At 42.9% G+C, this 25039-nt stretch overlaps 2 protein-coding genes across 4 annotated transcripts in view; both read right to left on the bottom strand.

Annotated features, from left to right (window-relative positions):
• ATG2A (autophagy related 2A) overlaps window positions 1–3212 on the bottom strand; it is a 140945-nt gene extending 137733 nt beyond the window's left edge. Inside the window, exons 1-2 of one of the 3 annotated variants that reach the window (XM_089653957.1) lie at window positions 2551–3212; window positions 1514–2511 (exon numbers count right to left, since the gene is read on the bottom strand). In XM_089653957.1, coding sequence (XP_089510083.1) covers window positions 1514–1684 — 171 coding nt within the window. In that variant the 5' untranslated portion in view covers window positions 1685–2511; window positions 2551–3212. The remainder of the gene's footprint in view (window positions 1–1513; window positions 2512–2550) is intronic. The other 2 variants (XM_089653958.1, XM_089653959.1) reach the window with 2 other exon arrangements.
• Window positions 3213–15803: 12591 nt separating this feature from the next.
• Window positions 15804–25039, bottom strand: part of LOC149445295 (solute carrier family 22 member 6-like) — a 97132-nt gene continuing 87896 nt past the window's right edge. The window contains exons 9-10 of the mRNA XM_089653956.1: window positions 19984–20187; window positions 15804–16273 (exon numbers count right to left, since the gene is read on the bottom strand). Of these exons, the coding sequence (XP_089510082.1) occupies window positions 16213–16273; window positions 19984–20187 (265 nt within the window). The 3' untranslated portion in view covers window positions 15804–16212. The remainder of the gene's footprint in view (window positions 16274–19983; window positions 20188–25039) is intronic.

The raw sequence follows: 25039 nt of genomic DNA, 5'->3' as shown, positions 1-25039 counted from the left end.
CTCATCTCTATGCCCTTGGAGGACCAGAGCGATGTCACTTCCGGTTTTGGTGCCTTGTAAACAATGTCATGTTTTTTAAATTTTAAAGCACTCGATCAATTCTTTTTTTGATCTAATGCTTTACATTGTAGAGGAGAGATGTGAGGTCTTATTGACCCCATATCTCTCTATAAAGAGGACCTGTCACTAATTATTTCTATAACAAGGGATGCATGTATTCCTTGTGATAGGAATAAAAGTGATTACTTACGCACGTAGTGGTGAACACATATGTAGGCATACGCCCACATATGTAAATTGTGTTCAAACCACACGTGAGGTATCACCACGAACGTCAGAGCAAGAACAATAATTCTAGCATTAGACCTCCTCTGTAACTTTACACTGGTACCTGAAAATTTTTTAAAGGGTCACTCATGGAGATTTTTAAGTACCGTAGTTTGATGCCATTCCACAAGCGTGCGCAATTTTAAATCATGACATGCTGGCATCTATTTCGTCTTAACATCATGTTTCATATTTTACAAAAAAATTGGAGTACCATATATATTGTGTTTTGGTTTTTTTAATCATTAAAGTGTATTTTTTTCCCAAAAATATATATTAAATTTTTAAAAACCATCCGTTTCGGTTTTCAGCCATCCTGAATTTTCGGTTTCGGAACCAAAATTTTCATTTCGGTGTACAACTAATGTTTTCAAAAGAAATAACTAAGAAGGTAAGAAATATTTAAAAATATATATTTAGGTATGCTGTGCGAATGGGAATACATAAACATACAGTGGGGGGTTCTCAAGTTTGTCTGCAAAAGTGGAAATACACTTTAAAACACCATCTCTGACAGTCAGTAAGGGCTCCTTTACACCTTTCTCCACATTCAGATCACTCTTCAGAGAGCTTTTGACAGGCGACATAATGATTGTTCACAGCCTATTTTAATCTGCTAAATACCGGACAACCACAGTGCAAAGCTCACATTGTGCACAGTTGCAGCATGGCCCCATTCTCTTGAATGGGTCTCATTCAGCATGCCCGCCAAGCATGACAGGGTGTATAATTCCTGCCACGGCTGTGAAGCAACGCATCGCAGCTGTGGCATGAGTACACCCCCATCCACTGCCTTTCCAGCAAAAGGGGAAGAGGTTGAGTTGCTGTAAAAATGTGGCTCAGCCGCAGGGTTTTACCTCCCCCTCATCACAAGAGTAAACAAGTCCCAACAAGCCATTAGAATTAGGGAGGAGCCTGGGCATGTTTGGATCCTAGTCCGAACCTACCTGAGCAAGCCCGCCAGAAAGCTGTCACTTGACTGGACCCATAATCTGCGATTGGGGCATGTATACGTGCGGCTATGGGGCTTATGATTGGCCAGCACAGCGACAGCTTCCTGGTGGGCTCACTCAGGGTATCCGAAGGCTCATCCCTAATCAGGAGGCATTGTGGAATATCCAGATTGTATATATGACACCTTTTCATTTTTGTGGTTTGATTTAACAAAGCACCAGAGGCACATTACCCAGATATCGAGATGTATATCCGTGAGACGTCCACTTCCATTGTAAAGGTCCAAACTCAGCTGCTCCAGGCTCAGCCGCTCCTCCAGGTAGTGACCTAGGTAATGCTGCAAAAGATACCTGCAGGCCCGCGTCTTGATGGAGCTGGACCATGGGAATAGCCAGCGAGACATGCTGGGAAGAGAGATGGGGCAGGGGATGGGGGTGGGAGAGACTGGGGAAGGGACAAGGAATCCACAATCACCTCATAACCTACAGTGCTATGGGCTATGCGTCACCCACCCTGCCAACAAATCCCCAACCTTCCAGTATGGTTGTCACAGGAGAAGAATGTCAGAGCACGTACAGTAATGCCTCTGCCGATGCTCTAATCTAAAGTCTGGTATACCTCTGCCGATGCTCTAATCTATAGTCTGGTATACCTCTGCCGATGCTCTAATCTATAGTCTGGTATACCTCTGCCGATGCTCTAATCTATAGTCTGGTATACCTCTGCCGATGCTCTGATCTATAGTCTGGTATACCTCTGCCGATGCTCTGAGGTATAGTCTGGTACACCTCTACCGATGCTCCGATCTATAGTCTGGTACACTTCTACCGATGCTCCGATCTATAGTCTGGTACACCTCTACCGATGCTCCGATCTATAGTCTGGTACACCTCTACCGATGCTCCGATCTATAGTCTGGTACACCTCTACCGATGCTCCGATATATAGTCTGGTACACCTCTACCGATGCTCCGATCTATAGTCTGGTACACCTCTACCGATGCTCCGATATATAGTCTGGTACAGCTCTACCGATGCTCCGATCTATAGTCTGGTACACCTCTACCGATGCTCCGATCTATAGTCTGGTACACCTCTACCGATGCTCCGATCTATAGCCTGGTACACCTCTACCGATGCTCCGATCTATAGTCTGGTACACCTCTACCGATGCTCCGATCTATAGCCTGGTACACCTCTACCGATGCTCCGATCTATAGTCTGGTACACCTCTACTCTACCGATGCTCCGATCTATAGTGTGGTACACCTCTACTCTACCGATGCTCCGATCTATAGTCTGGTACACCTCTACCGATGCTCCGATCTATAGTCTGGTACACCTCTATCTGATCTAAGTGTCTATACCTCTGCCAATGCTCTGATCTAGGTGTCTATACCTCTGCCAATGCTCTGATCTAGGTGTCTATACCTCTGCCAATGCTCTGATCTAGGTGTCTATACCTCTGCTGATGCTCAGATTTATAATCTAGTATACCTCTGCCGATGCTCAGATTTATAATCGAGTATACGTCTGCTGATGCTCAGCTATGGTCTTTTATCCTAGGCAGAGCAGGAAGTGTTGTCCTTTCCCTGTAGTCTGTCAGCTAGGTGTACAAGACATCAGCAGAGGTTGCCTCTGGCACAGGCCCCCCAATATAAATAGCCGTCACCTTGTCCCTCTCGGTGTCGCCTTTTGTCTTGTGACTGAACTGCTGTCATACAGCCCCCTGTCGCAGGTCAGAAGCCCTGTGTGCCCCCTCTGGTGTCTATCTGTTCTATAAAGGGGAAGCTCTCTCTACAGCGAGTCTCCTCACGGTTCGGGCTTGCCTTCGCTTTACGGGGTCACCAAATTTCAGCACCAGCACTCTGCGACGCCCGGTTCCGGGTCACTATCTGTTTTGCTTCTCTACAGAGCACCTCCCCTTCGTGCTGCGCATTGACGACAGGGCAGCCCGCAGCCAATCACACGAACAAACACGTCCGTGACGGGGGGAGGAGCCTAGTGGAGGCAGCCACATTGGTACACCCAGGGTGACAATATTAGCGAGTGTCTGCTGTGTTATGGATATTGGAATCGTATAGGAAGCTTGTACTGACAGGGATATGTGGGCTGCCACTGCTGATACACTTCATAAAGCAGCACTTCCCTTTCTCAGTCAATCTTGACTTTTGTAATCCTTACTTTTCTAGCATTAGTAATTAAATGTCTTCAGTCACTTCCTGGTTTCGGTGCCTAGGCTGATATCATATATAGAAGGAGTCCTCAGGAGGGGGGAGGGGTTTTCTCAGCTAAGCACACCCTCCTGCCTGCATGCCAGAGCTAAGGGCAGATGGATTCTAGGAAAAAAATGCTACAGGAATCATCTGCCCTTACTCAAGATGGCCAAAGCCAGAAATGTTAGCAGGTGTTTTTTGAAGTGATTTCTCAGCAAAATAAAGCATGGAGACATGGATGGATGGGGGAGTTTACTATGACTATTAAAAATTAATCAAAGTTTTTGGTGCTCAGATGCAGCGGAGTTCTGCTTAGAGAGGAACTTCACTCTCTCAATCAACATTGACTATTTTTAACCCTTATGCTGCTGGCACCAGTATGTGGATGGGAAAGTATATCAAATTGACTTGTTTTCATTTTTTTTATACATTACTTCAGTTACTTCCTGGTTTACATGCCTCAGCAAATGATGTCATACATCCCAGCAGTCTTCAAGAAAGGAGGGAGGGTTCTAAGCTCAACCAATGCCTATGCTAAGGGCAGATGGATTCCAGGAAGTAAATGCTACATTCATTATCTGCCCTTACTCAAGATGGCCACTGCCAGAAATGCTAGGGGGTGTTTTTCAAAGTGATTTCTCAGCAAAATAAAGCATGGAGACATGGAGAGTAGGGGAGTTTTCTTTCAATATTAACAATTAATTAAATAGCATTTTTTGTTTGTGGCGTTTGACTGTGATCCAGATAAATAAGGTCAAAGCACTGAACATGCATACTTGTGCTAGTTCAATGACTTAGAATGTACTGAATCCACTGGATTATCACGGCAGCCAGGAAATCAGCATTTACAGAAAGCAATGCCAGCATCTTTATTTACCTAAAGAGGAACTTCACTCTCCTGTGCCAAAAAAAGTCCTGTTGTTTTCATAGTAATGTCTGTGTGTTGTGTGTTATGGAGACTAAATATACTTAGGCCTCATGCACACTGTAAGTTCAAACACGTGTTTTCCTCCTCAGGAGTTTTCAGCATCAAAAATGCAGCAAAAGGCTATGTATATGCATGTGCGTTCCTGCATCTGGCGCTATTGCATTTTATTTGCCAGGATACATTAACACGGGAACGTGCGATAATGCGCCTTGCATTAATGTGCTCCAATGAGCGTTAATGTGCTCCAATGTGCGCTAATGCGTTGAGCATTTTGTTATACTCAAAAGCTCCTCTCTTGGACATCCAATTGATGTTTTGGATTTTTTTTTATGCCTGTAAATTCCCCTGCCCCTAAACTCCTGAAAATGCCTATAGTGTGAATGGGTTAAGATGGATGGGAGATGACAACGTCATCTTTGACAAAACGTGTAGGGTGGGGCCTACAACGGTGACGTCAACACGCACAAAACCATTGATAGACAGTTGGGTCTGTCTGGAAAAGCCAGCAGGAACGCCATTCATATTCTGCTTTATTTGTGAAGCTTGTGTCACTACTGCTTTCATGTGAGTGCAATCTAGAAAGTTTCAATAAACGTTTTATGTTTCATAGGGATTCTATATAGTTATCTACTCTAGTTTATTTATAATAATTGCACCTATTTCTTTGAGTTTTATCAGTTATGAATTTAAAAATTGTGATTTCTCATTTTTAAAGCTTTAGTGCTGCACTTTATTTATATAATATTCAGCTGTGATATCAGAACTGTTTGAACACTGCACTTGGGTTAAACCAATATAAAAACAGCCAGCACACTTTTTTTTTTGAGAGACAAAAAAAGCTCAAAGAAGCAGCTCTTTTTTTTGAGCAGCAGTTTGCATGAAACCTTACAAGGTCAAAAGCTGAACGTTGAGTTTTGTGGCTGATAGAGGGCACCGAGACACCCAAGGTCACGTGATTAACTAAGAAGTGCATTTTTAAGGTGCTTAGACAAGACACAAAAAAGTTTAAATTTACAAGTTTAAAAAAAATTCATAATAAAATACATGTTAAAAACTATGGAATACATGCAGGAGTGTTCAAGACTCCTCCCTTATGTGAATTCAGATATATCCTACCTATCTGTATGTTTACAGTATACCAGTATGCATGGGTAACAAATACAAAATTCAACGATATGTAGACTTGAAGATGAAGAGACATATATGGATGGCCAATCTGGGAAATATTAACCACAATGCGATTCACGGGATCACCCTTCTTCTTCAGGAGAAAAAGAAGAGGACCCTAAAATGCATAAGTGGTCCAACAGCAGGGGCCAAAAAAACAGCTCCCAAATTACCCCCTGCATCCAGGCATGGGGCCAACAAGCAGGAGGCTGTTGTGTTGATACTGTGGTGTGGTGGGTGAGGTGGTCATGGAAATCCAAAAAGTTAATATATACAGTATAAAGCTAGTGACCGTCCAATGGAAAGCTTATAACACATTGCATAACAGCCAATTGACACTAACTGCACATTGCAGGTCCAAGGGGGGGACACCCAAAATGTACATAGGACAGTACAGGCAAAGGCTACTCCACTTGGGGTAAATCCAAAGACTCACCGCATACAACGGTGATTACAGCATGACCCCCTATCGATCTCTGTATGCATGAGAGGTGATGCCAATATTTGGTCCCTTAAGGGGCCAATGCCACAAAAAAGCCCGGTTGCAATATGCTTGACAACACCTTGATACATTTCTTTGGGCTTTTTAGTAGCGTTGGTGCAGTAGAAGCTTCTTTTGTCAAGGAAACCATATGCAGGCATCAAGCAAGGATGAAGATAAGTTGGCTGTACCTTACGGAATCATTAACCAGACTGGATAAGGTTAAAATAAGTTTATTAGGACAAATGACACACTTCGGACACCAGTAAGTGACAAATTAACGTGACAGTGCAAAAAATCCAAATAATGACCTAATTAACTATATACAAAATGGAGAGAGCACATGTGAGCAGGATAAGGTCAAGACAGAGAAGGAAGACAAGGGGGAGCAGGAAGCAGGAAGCAAGGTACAGAAACAGATCTAAGAGTCAGGTACAAGAATCAGAAACAAGGATAAGGCTCAGGCAGGGACACGGCTTGCAGGAAAAATACTAAAGCATTGAACTCCAGTCAAGGGTAGGTTTATATACCCCCCAGCAGTCCACATCAGGTACAGCCTAATTACTTGTATAGTTCAGCTGCTGGGAGATCCCAGAACTACGCCCTTCAATTACAGAAACAAAAGTGTCTCACCAGCAGGTGACTCAAGTAATGACACAGGTCCTGACAGCTTTCTGGAAACTCGAACATGCAGCTAATTTTTGTTCAAGTATTGTCCTATTGTGCTACTTAAAAATAACCACACCATCTTTTTCCAGAGCAACCTGTATTTCTCCTGAGGTTTCTTGTGGGTTATTCTTTGTATACTGAAGAATTCTTCTGGCAGTTGTGGCTGCAATCTTTCTTGGTCTACATGACCTTGGCTTAGTATGAAGAGATCTGAAATTGAATAATACTGGAGTATTCAAGGCTTTCAATATCTTTTTATATTCTTTGCAATCTTTATTAAATTCCATTACCTTGTTACACAGGTCTTTTCATGGGTCTTTTCTGCAGAAAAGAAGCAGAAATCATGTTTTGCCCGAGGAACCCCTAGTAACCTTTAGAGGAACCCTAGGATTCCACAAAATCCTGGTTGAGAAGCCCTGATATACAGTGTTGGCATGCAACCTACATAAAGATCCAGTGGAAGCCCAACTAAATCAATCTATCCAAAATGTTTCAGGATCTACAGCCAAATGAATTAAATTAATCTTTAATTCCACCAAACTACAGAGTGCTCTTGGAAATCTCCAGTGCTTACTTGTTTTGTAGTTAAAAACCATGCAATATGGACCATGAAAGATTTCCTAAAATTTGTCCCCTATGGATTCCCAACCAAATACTATAGCTTTAAAAGAGAAGTAGGACCAAAGCTCTTTCGATCTACTTCTCCATTGGGTCACAGGAATACACTTCGTAACTCATTATCAGCTAACAGACTCTGGAGAGATCTTGACTTTATTGTTGGGATCCAACCAGATGCCTGATCGGCAGCAGGCTCAGCCTTTCAGCGTGCAGCTGAGAGCCTGAGCCATTCACTCCCACCCCCTCCGTAGCCCAGTACTCCAATGAGTGCTGAAGGGGCAGAGCAGAGGTCAGCGACTGACAGTCAGCAGCTGTCTGCTCACAGAAGACAGAGAATAGTGCAATCAGCGATCTTTGATCACTCAGTTCTCAGTGTAGAGGCAGCAGGGGACAGATGCTGCATTGAATCGATGCTGCATGCACCTAGGTGAGAATGTGTGCTTGTTTGTTTGCTTTTTTCATACTCCACACTTCTTATAATTTATGAGACAAAAAAATGATTGGATCACTCCTTGGGGTTGGGACTCCTCCCCCCCTCAAACCACCCACTACGTTTCCCAACCCCCACTCCTTCCCTGTTTTTCATACTCTCGGCCCATTCTCTCCTTTCCTTGTCTATTTTGGCTTCCTTTGCAACCCCTTTTACATCTTTCTCTCTACTTTCCCTTTTATATTTGCATCTGTTTCTCTAAACCTAGGCCTTAAGATGGCAACAACAATACAAGTCTTCTTTCCATACTCACTCTTACACACAATAAAAGCCTGTAGTGTATTAATTCCTTTACATAATCTTTCATGAAAGATCCTGGGGGGGCAAATAGAATTCGAATCCATTGTATTACCAGAAAACATACAGTGATACGTTTCACTTTTACAGCCAGTTGGTACATGTACTCTATGACAACCTGAAACGTCTGACCTACAACTGTTAACGTCTTAGATTTATATGTATGCATGTTTCCACCTAAATTGTTTCTGACATCAACATGCTCAATGCATGGTCCACAGACAGGAACAGTCCAACACTGGACCGTGGAGAAGTGCGGTTTCCCTAGGATCTGCAGTTCAGGAGAGTATGAGCTTTGTCCTCACCCTTAGGAAAAAATGAGCAGCCAATCCATGCAGTGGAAAATAAATTCTAACTGGAGTTCTGCTGTAAAGATTGGCTTCCAGTGTATTTTGGGGTTTCCAAACCCTCCTTCTTCAGGGCTTCAGATATTTTTGGATGGAGTAGGGAGGGATTAGAACACCTGTCAGGTTTTATTGCTGTCTGTATTCCCATTAAGAAGATTCATCCTCTCTATTTGTCCTGTTTACCATTATCATCAAAAGTGAAAGTAAAAGAAGTAAAAAGTAATAGAGGGGAGATCTTCCAATGGGGAGACTACTTCTGGGGACCTGGGGGACTTATAGTTCTACTTTAACATTCTGCTTAGAGAAGGTTCTGCAAAGATAAACATTGTGTAGTGATATTGTTGCATTTTTGAAGAAAAAAAAGAGGCCCTTTTACCCATATACCTAATTTGGTTGGTTAAAATAGTTGTTAACCTTTTTCCACAGTTTGTACCAAAAGTAGTATATTTGCAGCTGGCATGTGGTTGCAGCCCAGTATTTCCATTCAAAAAGTTCATTCGAAAACAGGCAATATAACACAGCCAAGCCTGTGCCAGCCTGTGAAAAGTGATCCTTCATGAATCACTTTTTACAGACAAACACAGGTGTAAACAAGTCCTTAGTTTATAACAGGCCCCATAATCTGTTTGTGTTCCATTTGTTTGTCTGCATTTTCAGAAACTTTCTCTGGGCAAAACTAGTACATTGTAATTTAGATGTAAAACTCCCTTTGTAACTTTCATGTGATACATTGGTGCTAAACACATTTGTAACCATTAAGATAATAACAATATTAAACCACCAGTATACACCACTACACAGTATGCTTTTATTGAAACGTTATCACAGCTGCTGATACAAATGTAATCATCTATAAATGCCCAGTCATAATCATTAGTAAAAATACAGCATTTTCCCTACAGTTCTACTTTGTGAGCATCATGTTTTTTTAAAGGCTAAGTCTAATTTAATAACTGCATCCACATTTTGCAGAAAAAAGTGCATTTATTTTGTCACTGCAGGCAGCCAATCATAAGTCATGAGACTGCAGGCAAGCTACAAGAGATGGTCAGAGATAGCAGTCAAGCTACATGAGATGGTCAGATACTCTAGAGAAGCTACAAGAGATGGTCAGAGACTGCAGACCTGCTACAAGAGATGGTCAGAGACTGCAGAGAAGCTACAAGAGATGGTCAGAGACTGCAGAGAAGCTACAAGAGATGGTCAGAGACTGCAGAGAAGCTACAAGAGATGGTCAGAGACTGCAGACCTGCTACAAGAGATGGTCAGAGACTGCAGACCTGCTACAAGAGATGGCGAGAGACTGCAGAGAAGCTACAAGAGATGGTCAGAGACTGCAGAGAAGTTACAAGAGATGGTCAGAGACTGCAGACCTGCTACAAGAGATGGTCAGAGACTGCAGAGAAGCTACATGAGATGGTCAGAGACTGCAGAGAAGCTACATGAGATGGTCAGAGACTGCAGAGAATCTACAAGAGATGGTCAGAGACTGCAGAAAAGCTACAAGAGATGGTCAGAGACTGCAGACATGCTACAGGAGATGTCCAGAGATTGCAATCATGCAGTAGGAGTTGTTGGTGACTTAGGACATGCTTCATGAGACATAGCCTGGAGACAGGTACCAAAATACTGCTAGAGATCACTGCTCTCCCTGCTCCTTTACATATCACAGCTACAAGAGATGGTCAGAGACTGCAGAGAAGCTACAAGAGATGGTCAGAGACTGCAGAGAAGCTACAAGAGATGGTCAGAGACTGCAGACCTGCTACAAGAGATGGTCAGAGACTGCAGACCTGCTACAAGAGATGGCGAGAGACTGCAGAGAAGCTACAAGAGATGGTCAGAGACTGCAGAGAAGCTACAAGAGATGGTCAGAGACTGCAGACCTGCTACAAGAGATGGTCAGAGACTGCAGAGAAGCTACATGAGATGGTCAGAGACTGCAGAGAAGCTACATGAGATGGTCAGAGACTGCAGAGAATCTACAAGAGATGGTCAGAGACTGCATAAAAGCTACAAGAGATGGTCAGAGACTGCAGACATGCTACAGGAGATGTCCAGAGATTGCAATCATGCAGTAGGAGTTGTTGGTGACTTAGGACATGCTTCATGAGACATAGCCTGGAGACAGGTACCAAAATACTGCTAGAGATCACTGCTCTCCCTGCTCCTTTACATATCACAGCTACAGTGGGGATCGAAAGTTTGGGCACCCCAGCTACAAAATTTGTATTAATGTGCATAAAGAAGCCAAGGAAAGATGGAAAAATCTCCAAAAGGCATCAAATTACAGATTAGACATTCTTATAATATATGTCAACAAAAGTTAGATTTTATTTCCATCATTTACACTTTCAAAATAACAGAAAACAAAAAAAATGGCGTCTGCAAAAGTTTGGGCACCCTGCAGAGTTAATATCTTGTACTGCCCCCTTTGGCAAGCATCACAGCTTGTAAACGCTTTTTGTAGCCAGCCAAGAGTCTTTCAATTCTTGTTTGAGGTATCTTTGCCCATTCTTCCTTACAAAAGTCTTCCAGTTCTTTGAGATTTCTGGGCTGTCTGTCACGCACTGCTCTTTTTTAAGGTCTATCTATAGATTTTCAATTATGTTGAGGTCAGGAGATTGTGAAGGCCATGGCAAAACCCTCAGTTTATGCCTCTTGATGTAATCCCCCATGGATTTCGAGGTGTGTTTAGGATCATTATCCATTTGTAGAAGCCATCCTCTCTTTAACTTCAGCTTTTTCACAGATGGCATCAAGTTACCATCCAAAATTTGCTGAAATTTTATTGAATCCATTTTTCCTTCTACTCGTGAGATGTTCCCTGTGCCACTGGCTGCAACACAACCCCAAAGCATGATTGATCCAACCCCATGCTTAACAGTTGGACAGAGGTTCTTTTCATTAAATTCTGTGCCCCTTCTTCTCCAAACATACCTTTGCTCATTCCGGCCAAAAAGTTCAATTTTAACCTCATCGGTCCACAGAACTTGTTTCCAAAATGCATCAGTCTTGTCTATATGTTCATTTGCAAAGTTCAAACGATGATTTTTGTGGTGAGGACGTAGAAGAGGTTTTCTTCTGATGACTCTTCCATGAAGACCATATTTGTACAAGTATCTCTTTATAGTGGAATAGTGTATCACAACTCCAGTGTCTGCCAGATCTTTCTGGAGGGATCATGCAGTCAAACGTGGGTTTTGAATTGTTTTTCTCACAATCCTGCGAGCTGTTCTGTCTGATATTTTTCTTGGTCTTCCAGATCTTGCTTTAACTTCCACTGTTCCTGATGACTGCCATTTCTTAATTACATTCTGAACAGAGGATATTGACATCTGAAAACGCTTTGCTATCTTCTTATAGCCTTCTCCAGCTTTGTGAGCGTCAACTATTTTCAGTTTCAGTTTTCTAGACAACTGCTTAGAAGAACCCATGGTGCTGATTGTTGGGGCAAGGTCAGATGAGTCTGGACATTTAAAACCTTTGAGATTGACATAACCTGGTCTTCCCAGACGATGATTGAGAACAATCCATGACACTGGCAGGTCTCAGCTTGGCAAAGGGGGCAGTGCATGCTATAAATTCTGCAGGGTGCCCAAACTTTTGCAGACGCCATTTTTTTGTTTTCTGTTATTTTGAAAGTGTAAATGATAGAAATAAAATCTAACTTTTGTTGACATATTATAAGAATGTCTAATCTGTAATTTGATGCCTTTTGGAGATTTTTCCATCTTTCCTTGGCTTCTTTATGCACATTAATACAAATTTTTAGCTGGGGTGCCCAAACTTTTGATCCCCACTGTAAGTATATAAGTTCGGAAAAGTGTCTGTAGGGGCCCCCAAAGCTGCACAATAATTGTCAGCTGCCAAATTCACCACCCCTCCCCCCAAGCCACAGATTTGGGACCAGGGTCCTGGAGAGACTGGGATGCTGGCACTTCCATAGCCCCCTTTCTTCAACTCCACCTTGAACTATATGCTGACAAATATTTTGGTTATCAGATTGGCCAGGGAGCTCATTAGTATATTGAGAACTGAGATCTCAGGAGGTACAAAGAATTTTTAATGCAATATATGAGGGGCGTTCAAGTCAAGCCGGGACTTTTTCGTTTATATAATAAAAGAACAAATTTCAAGGAGTGGAAACTGCATTTATTTTTCTATATACTCCCCTGCTACATTTATAAACTTATCCCAGCATTTAACTAATGCCTGAAAAGCTTCTGCATAGAAAGATTTATCAGTACACCTGAATCATCCTAGGACATTCATGAATGATTGTGTTCACCGTTTCTACAGAAAGAATGATCTCTTGTGCAGTTTCACAACAGGTTATGCTGCGATTATCCAGGTTGAGGCGTTCCACACACCGAATGTTCACAGGAATGACTGATGTGGGCTGGGATTGTTACTGACACCATTTTTGATACGTTTATACCATTCAAATGTCTTACTGTGGCTCAGCAGCTCATCACCGTACTATGCTTGAAGTCTTCAGTAGATATCTGCGGGTTTTACACTTTCGTTCACAAGAAACTTCATCACCACATGCTGTTCCATGCACGCACATCTGCCATCTTGATTAGCGGTCTCTGAACTGGCCCGCGACATGTCTGCAGCCTATCAGTAATAGAACAAACTTTCCACATGCTACTGCGTGTAGTACCGCCACGCTAGCATCCCTTTCTATACCAGTAAAATTAAAAGTCTCAGTTTGACTTGAACACCCCTCGTATTTGCACAAATGTAAAGTATGGCCATGCAGATATTTGTTGTTTCTTGCTGAATCTGGAATTATTCTTTAAATAAATGTTTCTAAGTTGAATATTTGAATGTCATATTTTGCAATATAAAATCTGCTCTCCATTTGGTAGTACAGTTGCTAAGATGCAAATCAGGCGTTAACTAATTAATATAGAATGCCTTCACCAGTCAGTGAAATCTTGGAGCCTGTAGGAACATTTGCCCTTACTAACAATGATAGAACAAGCTGAAACAGTCACCAGCTGCAATATTTTAGATACATTGCTGACTTCAGGGGTTTTTCAGAGCTGCTACATAGCTTTTCATTTTTCTGCTCAGCAAGAATAAAACATAAAAAAAAACATAAATGTTATTTACTTTTTTCTTTCTAGATTCATAGTGATAAATTATGCACAAACATGGAACTTGAAAATGCTAATTTGGCTAAGGCTTGAGCTCATTTGTTTTGTTAACCCAGTAGTGACAAATTACATTTTCATGCTGAATAATTATGTATGACCGCTTGAAGGGATTGCTACAAAATCTTTATGGTTAATCTTAAAGATTTATAGGGATAGTATGAAAGAAAAAAATTTAAATCTATTGAATCCATGATTAATGATCCTAACTAAAGCTGGCCATATACAAGTTGAATGTCACGTTTTGTATGAAAATTCTTGGCAGAATATTTTGATATTATTACATCAGAAGTGATGTAATGTATTTGTATTGTATTTTTGGGCAAAAACTGTACTGATTAAACAAAAATCATATGATCTGGTATCGTGCTTGTCCCTTCAAATAATTTTGGATGAAAGCTGTGCACTAACGATCAGATTTTGTACAATTGCTTAGAAAGTGGTATTTTTCATCCGATTTTCTGATCGTGTGTACTAGACTTTAAAATATTCTCTCTCACCATCATTAAATCTAATTTCATTAGCTAATTTCGTTTGAAAGCCCTTAGAATTTCATCCGGATCTGCTATTTAAATGTAACCACAGACATATCAAGCAGATTTGATCACAATATGTATTATTTTTCATACATTTTTTCCCCACATTCACTTAAAATGTTGTTCCTTCGATTTTGAATTCAAATTTTTTGTCACCAGGGTTGGAAGTGAAGATTAGTTTGACTCCACTAACCATTAGAAAACCAACATTTTTACACAAAAGTCCATAAGTGTATGTGAACCTAGTCTAATACATGACCGAGTTTTCTAAACTGACACAGTTATTGAGTTATCGCAACTCCACTAACCATTAGAAAACCAAAATGTTTACACAAAATTCCACAAGTGTGTGGCTAGCTAAAGTCTGTGTAGATAAGTCTTTGTCAGTCATGAGTCTGGGCAATGCACTTTTTTTCTTTGAGGTCTGAAAAATTGTGGTCCATGGGACAGATGCGGCCTTTTGCTTGCCTTTATCCAGCCCTTGGAGCACTATTCCTTCCACTGACACAAACAATGAGACACCATTCTTTTCACTTACACCAACAGTGAGTGGGGCATTATTCCTCCCATCCAACAGTGGGGCATTATTCCTCCCATCCAACAGTGGGGCATTATTCATTCTATTGACATCAACAATGGACAATATTCCTCCCATTGATCCTAACAATGGTGCCCCATTCCTCCAACTGACACAGATGAAGCACTATTCCTCCCACTGATACCAACAATGAGGCACCCCACTGAAACCCACAAGGGAAACTGTTCATCCCTCTAATAAGTGATGGGGCAGTATTCTTTATCCTTTTGACCACAGGCATTATTCAATTTTTTTAGTCCCACTGACTAACAAGTTTAAGGCATCAATTAACCCCACTGATGCTGGATAATTTTCTACTCCCACTGGCCACAGTCTGCCCCCCTAAAGTCTGTAGAACAGTAAACTTGCCAATTGTTTTAAAATTTTGGAGACCCCTGCTTTACCAGATGACTTTAAAGTTCCCATAACTCGGTCATGTATTAGACTAGTAATGGTTGCAGGAAAGAAAATCACATCATTACACTGCCATTAAGTATATGGTTTCTGTTGGGTACACTCTGCCACAGCCTCTTCATCTCCTGGAACTTGACTGATGGATGGAGGGTTGAAAGGCCAAATTGATGAAGTCATTGTCAACTTCCAGATCCAGGATCTCACTAGAACAGAGTGGCTATTTTCAGTTTGCGGCAACTCGCCACTTTGATATTGTAAGGGGCAGGGGCGGACTGACCATTTGGAAACTCGGGCACTGCCCGAGGGCCTGGGGTCAGTAGGAGGCCCCATGAGATGCCCCTGGTACCTTTTTCATAGGCTTTTTTGAGTTTGGGAAAGGACACAGGGGCCCCATGATCCCCTATTGCCCAGGGGCCCCATGAGTTGTCAGTCCGCCCCTGGTAAGGGGATAACACTGCAGATATCAGACCACTAGCTTGACAGCTCACATGTTTGGATCTACTTATCAACTGATGACTTCTTCCAACCCACAGCCTTGGGCAGATGACCCTCATTGTCATGAAGATATCTAATACAAGCATTTTCAGAAGGAGGTCATCAGTAATGACACCTACATATTTTTCTTATGATCATGGTTTATGTTACAATCCAATAGCTATCCAAAAGATTGTGTTAAGGAAGGTAGATTATTTTACCATCGTGTATGAGATCCATCCAAAAAATGAAAAAAAAAATAGCTCCTAGAAGTCTGAGAACCATTAACATGGTCATGTAAAAAAGTGAATGTGTTAGTAGTACTAGTTTTTCTGTTGCAATTCTGAAAATCTATATTATATAGAAATGTCAGCAGATGAAAGAAACTTGGAGATCTGAACTGGAGGGTAGGTCTGATGTCTCACTTTCAGTGTCTGGTGTTCTAATGAATCTTTAACCATGATGTAGCGAAACAGGTATGGACTACAATATTAGGGCACCCACTGCTGCTTCATTACGCAGTTTAACATTGTGATATCAAATAAATGTCTTCTAGAGTTTGGTACCATATACAGATTCTTTTTCTGTGGTTTTACTGGTAGCATTCTTGCCTCTGAAGAAAAATAAAAGCAGAAAAAGCACATGTTTAATATAGTTGTACAGACATGACATGAAAACTACTTTACTAGATTGCTAATAAAGTCTGTAAATCTGTGTGTTTTTCTCAGCAATTTCTCTAAAATCAATGTTTTTTTCACTGTAGCTCTTCATGTTTGACACTTGGCTTATTCCTGCCAGCTGATACATGTGAAGTTAGGGTGAATGAAAAGCCAACATGCATGTCAGTAGTAAACTTTTTAAGACAAATGAGAGATATAGGTTGCGGGTTTGTTACTATTATTGCTTGGCTTTTCTGTTATGCTGATTAGGCTCTTGCACACGGGTGGCTGAGTCTGTGCATCATAAATGTCAGCGTTTCCCCCAGCAGGAAAGCCCAGATACTGTGTAAAACCTCCCATAAACATGAATGGCTGTGTGTGGCAATACTCAGGTATACATCAGTGTTATCATAAACACAAGTATAGTATACGACCTATGCAAAACATAGAAAAAAAAAGCTATACTCGTAATTCTTAATACTTTATTATTGTGATGCGTATTAGCTTCATTGGTTAGGCCGCCAGTGTCATACCTACCAATGAAAAGCGGCCAAACACCACCAGTGGGCAGAGCCTGATGGGGATTCTGAGAGACTAGTTCCCCCTCAGTTCCTATTGATCTGCCCACTGCCTATCACATCGGAAATGAGTATGTAATGTTTTTTATGCATGCTTCATACCTGTAAAGCTTTACGAATGATGCTGGGCACCACTATCTTGCATGTGATCTCAGCACTCTCAGCAGAAACAGAATTGTCAAACAAGTGACACTGTTTAGTATTGCACTTTCCTCACCCCTGGCAGCTTCATAAAAGGTTCTGTATTGAGAAGAGGGGAGAGGCAGAGGAGCTGGGCCAGCACAGATAGTAAATGTACATTCCAAGAACAGGACAGGGCTATGATGTGCTAGGAGGGAGGGGGCTGTGCTAAGGAAACGGTTCTTCCTGGAGTAGTCAAATTTTCTACAAAGTTCAAAGGCCCATTGTTCTAGGAAGTTGCCTCTGTTCATATTTGGGCATTTTGTACAGCATTTTGGGAGCAATTCTGCCCACGATCCCAAAACAAAAATGAAAATCACACCATGTGTGTTCAGGTGCCATTTATTTTCAATGGCACCTAAAATGCAATGTGGTCCTGCCACAATTGTCACATGATAAATTGTGCTGCAATTATGGAAAACCACATTGCAATAGGTTTGTCACCCAAAAAGGAGCAGGAGCTTCTTATGGGCGACATGCTCTACGAGATGCTGTTTGCCGCGTTTGTAACACAATTCGTTGTGCATCAGTTTTGGCAGAACTGTACCACGTTTTAATTGCCATTTAAAATGAATGGCATCTGAACACACGTGGTGCATTGTCATTTATGCACAGAGCTTTGAGATCGTGGGCAAAATCATGCCATTTCTACCCGTGATACATAATGCCCAGATGTGAACTGCAAACTGATTAAACAGGGCAAAGCATTAACAGTTGTACCCCTCCTCAACAGCACATAACTCATTTTTCTTTGCTCCCAGCCATCAGAAGTAAAGAAAGACAACCATGTGTAATCTCCAAGACACTCTAGATCAGCAATGGGCAAACTATGGCCCGCGGGCCGTATACGGCCCGGCGGACCTTTTAATCTGGCCCGTGGAGCTGTCAGGATGTGTGTAGGCGGGGCAGCGTGACGAACGTGAGGGGAGCTAGCCTCCTCTCACAGTCCGCCCTGAAGACCGGAACGGCGCGGGATACATTGGCTGTCAGGATGTGTGTAGGTGGGGCAGCGTGACGAACGTGAGGGGAGCTAGGCTCCTCTCACAGTCCGCCCTGAAGACCGGAACGGCGCGGGAACACGGCGAGAGGAACGCGCGGAGCAAAGGTAAGTAAATTGACACAGGGGGGACTTGGCTTACTACTTGGGGGGGAATAGTACTATAGGGGATGAATTAATATGGGGGATGAATTACTATGGGGGATGAATTACTATATGGGGGATGAATTAATATGGGGGATGAATTACTATATGGGGGATGAATTACTATATGGGGGATGAACTACTATATGGGGGATGAATTACTATGGGGGATGAATTACTATATGGGGGATGAATTACTATATGGGGGATGAATTACTATATGGGGGATGAATTACTATATGGGGGATGAATTACTATATGGGGGATGAATTACTATATGGGGGATGAATTACTATATGGGGGATGAATTACTATGGGGGACGAATTACTATGGGGGACAAATTACTATATGGGGGACGAATTACTATGGGGGATGAATTACTATATGGGGGATTAATTATTATGCTTACTATGGGGGAATATTACTATACTTACTATGGATGACACATACACATCATTCATCTACTCTGGGTCCGGCCCCCGGGTCCAATATATGAACCCATTGCGGCCCTCAAGTCAAAAAGTTTGCCCACCCCTGCTCTAGATGGAGCTTACACTGGGCTGAAGATTGTTCCCTTCTTCATGTGACAGCATTGCACCAATTACCAAGCATCAGTGTGCTGTCACATAGTTTGAGACACAGGCTTTCCTATATTTAGAAGTTCAGAGTACAGGTTTTCTTTAAAGTGTATGTAAACCTTAAAAGAGAAGTATGGGTGTACGAAATATTAAACTTAAACATTTATACTCACCTCCGATGCTGCATCTTTCCCCCATAGCTTTTAAGACTAAGATCTGAGTGCTTAAAGACCACTGATCACTCAGTTCTCAGTCTTTAGTGAGCAGAGAGCCAGTGACTGTCACTCACCAGCTCTCTGCTCTGCCCCTTAAGTGCTCGCTGGAGCGCTGGGCTGTGGAGGCGGTGGGAGTGGCTGGCTCAGTCTCCCAGGAGCTCGCTGAGAGGCTGAGTCAGCTGCTGGTCCAAGCATCTGGGTGGATCCCGACTGTAAAGTCGGGATCTTTCCTGAGTCTGGGCCTGCTGAGTGACGACAGCAGACAGCAGGCTTTCGCCCTCTGTAGGCTGAAAACAGGTTACAGGAGTGCATAACAAACTACACTCCTGTGAACCCCAGAAGTATAATCAAAATAGCTTTGGCTATACATCTCATTTGACAATGAACTTTTATTATGTACTACCTTTTGGTTTGTTAAATATACAATTAAAAATGTGTTATGTTTTTTTTTTAAATACCTGCCAATTAGGCTCACCCACATAGCGAATTTTGGCTGGTTGCTCAGTAACCATCCAAAATTCACATAGTGTAAAAACAGCATTAGTAATAGAGGGTGGATTTAAAGTATACGTAAAGCCCAAACATTTTTTTTTTTAGTTTTTTTATAGTGTAGAGAAGGGTTAGTACCCCTGTCAGTATATTTAGTGCTGTATATGTATCATTGGGGAAGTTTTCCTTCACTTCCCTGTCCCAGAGGTGCAACAGGAGGTTATATCTTTCTGAGGAAATCCCCCTCTTAGACAGTTGTCCCCAGAAGTACACTGTACTCGTACTTACAATAGCACTGCCATATATATGATAGAGCAAATCATGTTAATGACAGTCTATACATTGCTCTTGGCCTGCCTGGGGGGAGGAAATATGCTGGACATTATGCTAAGTTTAGGAGGCCTGTGTAAAAGAGCCCTAACCATTAATTACAAGATATAAAGGGGCATGGTTGATCAGAAACATCATCTAATTGTACTCACCTAGCTTCTACTTCATCCACTGTATCCAGCAGAGGACATTTGAGAGTTTCTGGTAGCCATAAAATTGGCAGTCCACAGACAATGGACACTGTTCCAAAAATGACAACGGGAAGAAATGGCACGTATGCTTTAGTCATCATAACCAAGGGGGCAACTACCGCACCCAATCTCATCATCATGTTGGTGAATCCCATCCCTGTTTGCCTGCAAAATATCCAAGTTTATGCATTTTATTATTTTATAGCTTTTTTTCTACCTACGCAGATATGGAATCTTGTTTCTAAACTGATCTTCAATGGACTGCAAATAAAAAGTTCTATATTTTCTTTATCCTGTTACTAATACCTTTAAATTGAAATTTGAGATGAAAGTCTGTTTCAGCAGTCTGGATATGATAGTCCTGGTAGTTTCTTTGCAACTGAATGCAATTCTCATAAGCCAACTGCTGTAAGAGAAGCATGAGACATGTCTCTTCTTGCACATGCTTTTAAAACATTAGTGTTGGAAAGCTACTGGAGCAGGGGCGGACTGACCATTCGAGCACTCGGGCACTTCCCCCGAGCCGGGGTCAGTAGGGGGCCCCATGAAATGCCCTTAGTACCTTTTATAGGCTTTTTTTGAATGTGGGCAAGGACACAGGGGCCCCACAATCCCCTATAGCCCAGGGGCCCCATGAGTTGTCAGTCCACCCCTGTACTGGAGATATGACTCTTGCCAGTTAAGATGTTTCTGAACAAATAGCTTGGCCATTCTTGTTTTATTAGAAAACAACTGGAACTCTTAGAGACAGGAAATTATATCATAACCAGGTAGTTCCGCAAAAGAGAACAGACCTTAGTGTGTTGGTGCATCAGATAAGAGCTGATTGTCGGTACACCGAAGGAAGGATTGTGACAGGCAAGGCACAGTGCAGGGTGTCAAGATTGGGTGATAATTCTCTGATTATTGATAAATAGCTGTAATAAGCAGAATATCAGCCTCTGGTCACATCTACTCATTAGTCAGAACCCTCTGCTACATGTTCCTGGTCACTGAAGCAGCCACGAGTTTATAGCAGAAGGGAATGCAGCTGACATAAGATTGAATGAGCTGGATAGCTCCAAGCAGTTCTGTTCCATTGTAAGCCTGAAGCTGGCCATAGATGGATTGAATCTTGATGGTTCAGCAGGGACAAGCCGAGATTCGATCCATCTATAGGCAGGTTGATTGTACACAAGTCAATCCATTGATTAAATTGGGTACAACTACCATGTCAGAGTTTCAGGATGCAATTAGTGCCAGCTAGCAATAATCATTGTGTTCTTCCAGCAGGGACGTCTCCTCGTGACCCACCCTACCCACCAGGAGAACACCCTAGCTCTGCTGAAGGGACTTCCCCATCTACACTTACTGTGCTAATGGGAGAATTGAGCGATTTTCTTTCCTCGCATAATTGCCTAATCTATGGCCCTGCCTTACATCTGTTGTAGCGAATGACATGTGCTTTTCATGAACAGATAGCTTTTGCAGTTCTTCTCATGACACAAGCTCAAGCTGTGGAACCATATGAACCATGTATGACAAGCTTCTCTTTGGCATGCCCTTACTGCATCTTACAGATTTTCTGACTGAGATTGAAGGGGGTTCAGCTTCTTTCTTTTCATAAGATAAAACACTGACATCAGTTTCAATTTTAGTGATGTTCTATTCCTTTTCCTGCAGTACTTGTCAGGGTTCTTGCTCAGATTGTAAGGCCTCATGCACACAGGGCATTTTTGCAGCCACTTTTAGGGGCGTCAGGCGTTTTTCTCTACAGCTTCCAAACATCTCTCCATGTTACCCTATGTGTCCAAGCACAAGTATTTAAGACATTTTTAGTGGCAGGGGCTTTTAGGAGTTGTAAAAAAAAACCTTTTTTTTTTTTTGCACTTTTGCAAAAAAAGTGCATTTATTATTATTTTTTTCAAAAGGTGAACTTATGCTTTAACCACTTCTCTCCCGCAATGTACTGTGGACGGGCGGTAGCTGCAGGCAATGGCACATACCCATACGTCGCTTTGCTCTTCCGGGTTTAGAGCGCACATGCGTGCCCCCCCACTGATCCCCACTGTCATTCGTTCTAGGAGGTGTATGTCAGCAGGTCTCGTCAGTTAGTAGCGCTATTCTTCCAGTGCTGCCTTGTTAGCTAGTAACTCCCTGTCTCCCACATCATAATTCCTTTCTGAAATACTCAATTTTTGAGAGAAGAATGAGACAGGGTACAGAAGGGCTTTGGGTCCCAGTTTTTGTGACAGTATGGCTCCTACCGCGTTCTCCGAAGCATCAACTTCAAGGATGAAGGCTAGAACAGGATCTGGATGCTTCAGAATGGGTGCAGACGTGAACAGGGTCTTTAACTGCTCAAAGGCTGTTTGGGCCTCAGGAGTCCACTTGAAGGGGATATGTTGCCTGGTAAGCTGTGTCACTGGTGCGAGGATTCCGGAAAAGTTTTTGATAAATTTTCTATAGAAATTCACAAACCCTATAAAGCACTGTACTGCTTTTCTGTCTTCAGGAATGGGCCATTCTAGGACGGAGGACACCTTTTGAGGGTCCATAGAGATGCCTTCAGGAGAGATCACCAGCCCAAGGAATTGGATAGATTGTTTCTCAAACTCACATTTCTCGGCTTTTATGTAGAGGTGATGTTGACGTAACCGATCTAACGTCTTTCTTACATGGTCTCGATGACTTTCTATGGAGCTTGAGAAAACCAGGATGTCGTCCAGATACACAATTAAAAATAGGTCCAGATAGTCCCGAAATACATCATTTACCAGATGTTGGAAGGTGGCTGGGGCATTACAGAGACCAAAGGGCATTACCAAATAATCAAAGTGCCCAAATCGGGTTCAGAAAGCTGTCTTCTACTCGTCCCCTTCCTGAATCCTCACTAGGTTGTAAGCACCCCTCAGATCCAATTTTGAGAAATAACATGCACCTCGTAGTCTTTGAAATAATTCGGGGATCAAAGGAAGGGGATAACGGTTCTTGACCGTTATTTTGTTTAAGTCCCGATAGTCAATACAAGGTCTCAAAGTGCCATCCTTCTTCTCCACATAGAAAATGCCGCCTCCTGCTGGTGAAGTAGAAGGCCGAATAAACCCTTTTTCCAGGCTTTCATCTATATACCCCCAGAGGACCTCTAATTTGATCTTGGATAAGGGGTAAATTCTACTGAAAGGGATTTCGGCTACGGGTAGGAGCTCAATTGGGCAATCATAGGGACAATGGGGAGGAAGTGTGTTGGCACTCTTCTTATTGAACACATCCAAGAATTTGTGATATACCACAGGGACGAGCTTCATAGTTTCAGGGTCAGAGTGGATACTGAGAAGAGGAGTAGGCACACCAACCTCTCTGGGAGTACAGTGAGTCCGACAATATTCTGAAGGAAAAGAGATTTCTCCAGACAACCAATTGATGGTTGGATTGTGTGCTTTCAACCAAGGCATACAGAGGATAACTGGAAAAATTGGAGAGGTAATAATATCCAGACATAGGAATTCTTGGTACCCAGAGAGAGAATAGCAGAATATTGGCAAGGTTTCTTGTGTTACAGGACCAGAACTGATACCCGACCCGTCTGCTAGATGAACTGCAAGCCTTTGTGCCTTAATGCGGAGTGGAATCTGATTTTGAGTAGCAAAGTGAGCATCCATAAAGCAGCTACAGGCACTACAGCTACAGAGTCAATAATGGCCAAGTCCTTTTGGCCAGCTGTAGTTGCAGATGGAAAGAGGTGTGTTCGGCTTGTTCCCTGAGGGTGCATCATGTAACAATAGTTGGGAGGGGGTTTGTGAGGTTTTATCAGGCAGGTAGCCACGAAATGTGCTGCTTCACCACAGTAGAGGCAGAGATTAGACTTCTGCCATCGGTGACGCTCTGCTGCGGATAATTGTGGTCTCCAAAAGCTCCTTCTAGCTGGCTTGGTGAGACAGTATTTGTAGGGACCCCACTTCCAGAACATAACAGAATTTTCCATTAGGCTTTTCATGCAACCTTTCCCGAATCCGACAGTCTATATGGATTGTTAGGTCTATCAGATTCTCCAATCTTGCTGGTACCCCCACTCAGGCCAACTCATCCTTCAGGGTGTCAGACAGGCCAAGACGGAACTGATAACAAAGGGCTGACTCATTCCACTGAGTATCGGAACTCCAGATACGGAAGTCGGTAATATAATCCTCCACAGGCCTCCTTTTCAGACTCCATCACTGGCTGACTGGTACTGTCAAGTACCTGGTGGGAGACTGAATTGATGAGGTCGGCCTCACTTGTGTCACTAGTCCTGACCCCGCTAAGGTTGGAACAGAGGGAGTCTAGGGACCAGGGGGACAAGAGCGCCATTGGTTTGCTTGTGGCTCTTGCGGATGATGGCCTTGGTAGGCAGGGTATCAGTTGCTTAGGGTACTGCAGCGATAGCCCAGGCAGATTTGGTGGATTGCCAGATGCACAGCAGAGCCAGGTATGCAGCCAGGAGACAGGACTGGAGCGGAGTTGTAGGAGCCTAGGCAGGTTTGGCGGATTGCCAGATGCACGGTGGAGCCAGGTATGAAGTGGCGTTGCAGGATAGCCAGGGTCATAACAGTCGGGCAACGTGGTACCGAATCAGAGGGAGAAGCCAAAGTCAGGATCAGAGCCAAAGTCGGGAACCAGGGACAGGAGAGTACTCAGAGTCAGGAACAAGTCGGGTCAGCAACAAGGAACACGTATTGAAACAGGCAGGACACAGGGGGGAAGCTGAAGACCAGTCAGCACTGAATCAGCACTGAGGTGCTCTTTAAATAGCCCGCCCAGCGTCGACAGGAAGGCCTGGGTCCTAGTGCCTGCCCGGCGCCGTCATTGGTGACAGGCGTGCCTGGGTCCTAGTGTCCAGATTCATGCGCTGCAGTGATCTTCTTGTTCCCTGACACCCACTGCCTTCCATGGCCTTCTCGGGCAGTCCCGTGCCATCGAGGGAAACTGAGAATGCAGCCAGTGTTTATGCCAGCTGACCATAGAGCTGATTGGAGACCAAAATGGTGCCAAACATATC

The sequence above is a fragment of the Staurois parvus genome, unplaced genomic scaffold (genome assembly GCF_062004578.1).
Source record: "Staurois parvus isolate SC_StPar_1 unplaced genomic scaffold, SC_StPar_1.0 ptg000730l, whole genome shotgun sequence".
In the NCBI taxonomy this organism is placed as follows: Eukaryota; Metazoa; Chordata; class Amphibia; order Anura; family Ranidae; genus Staurois; species Staurois parvus.
This window is presented reverse-complemented; position numbering and strand designations above follow the sequence as displayed.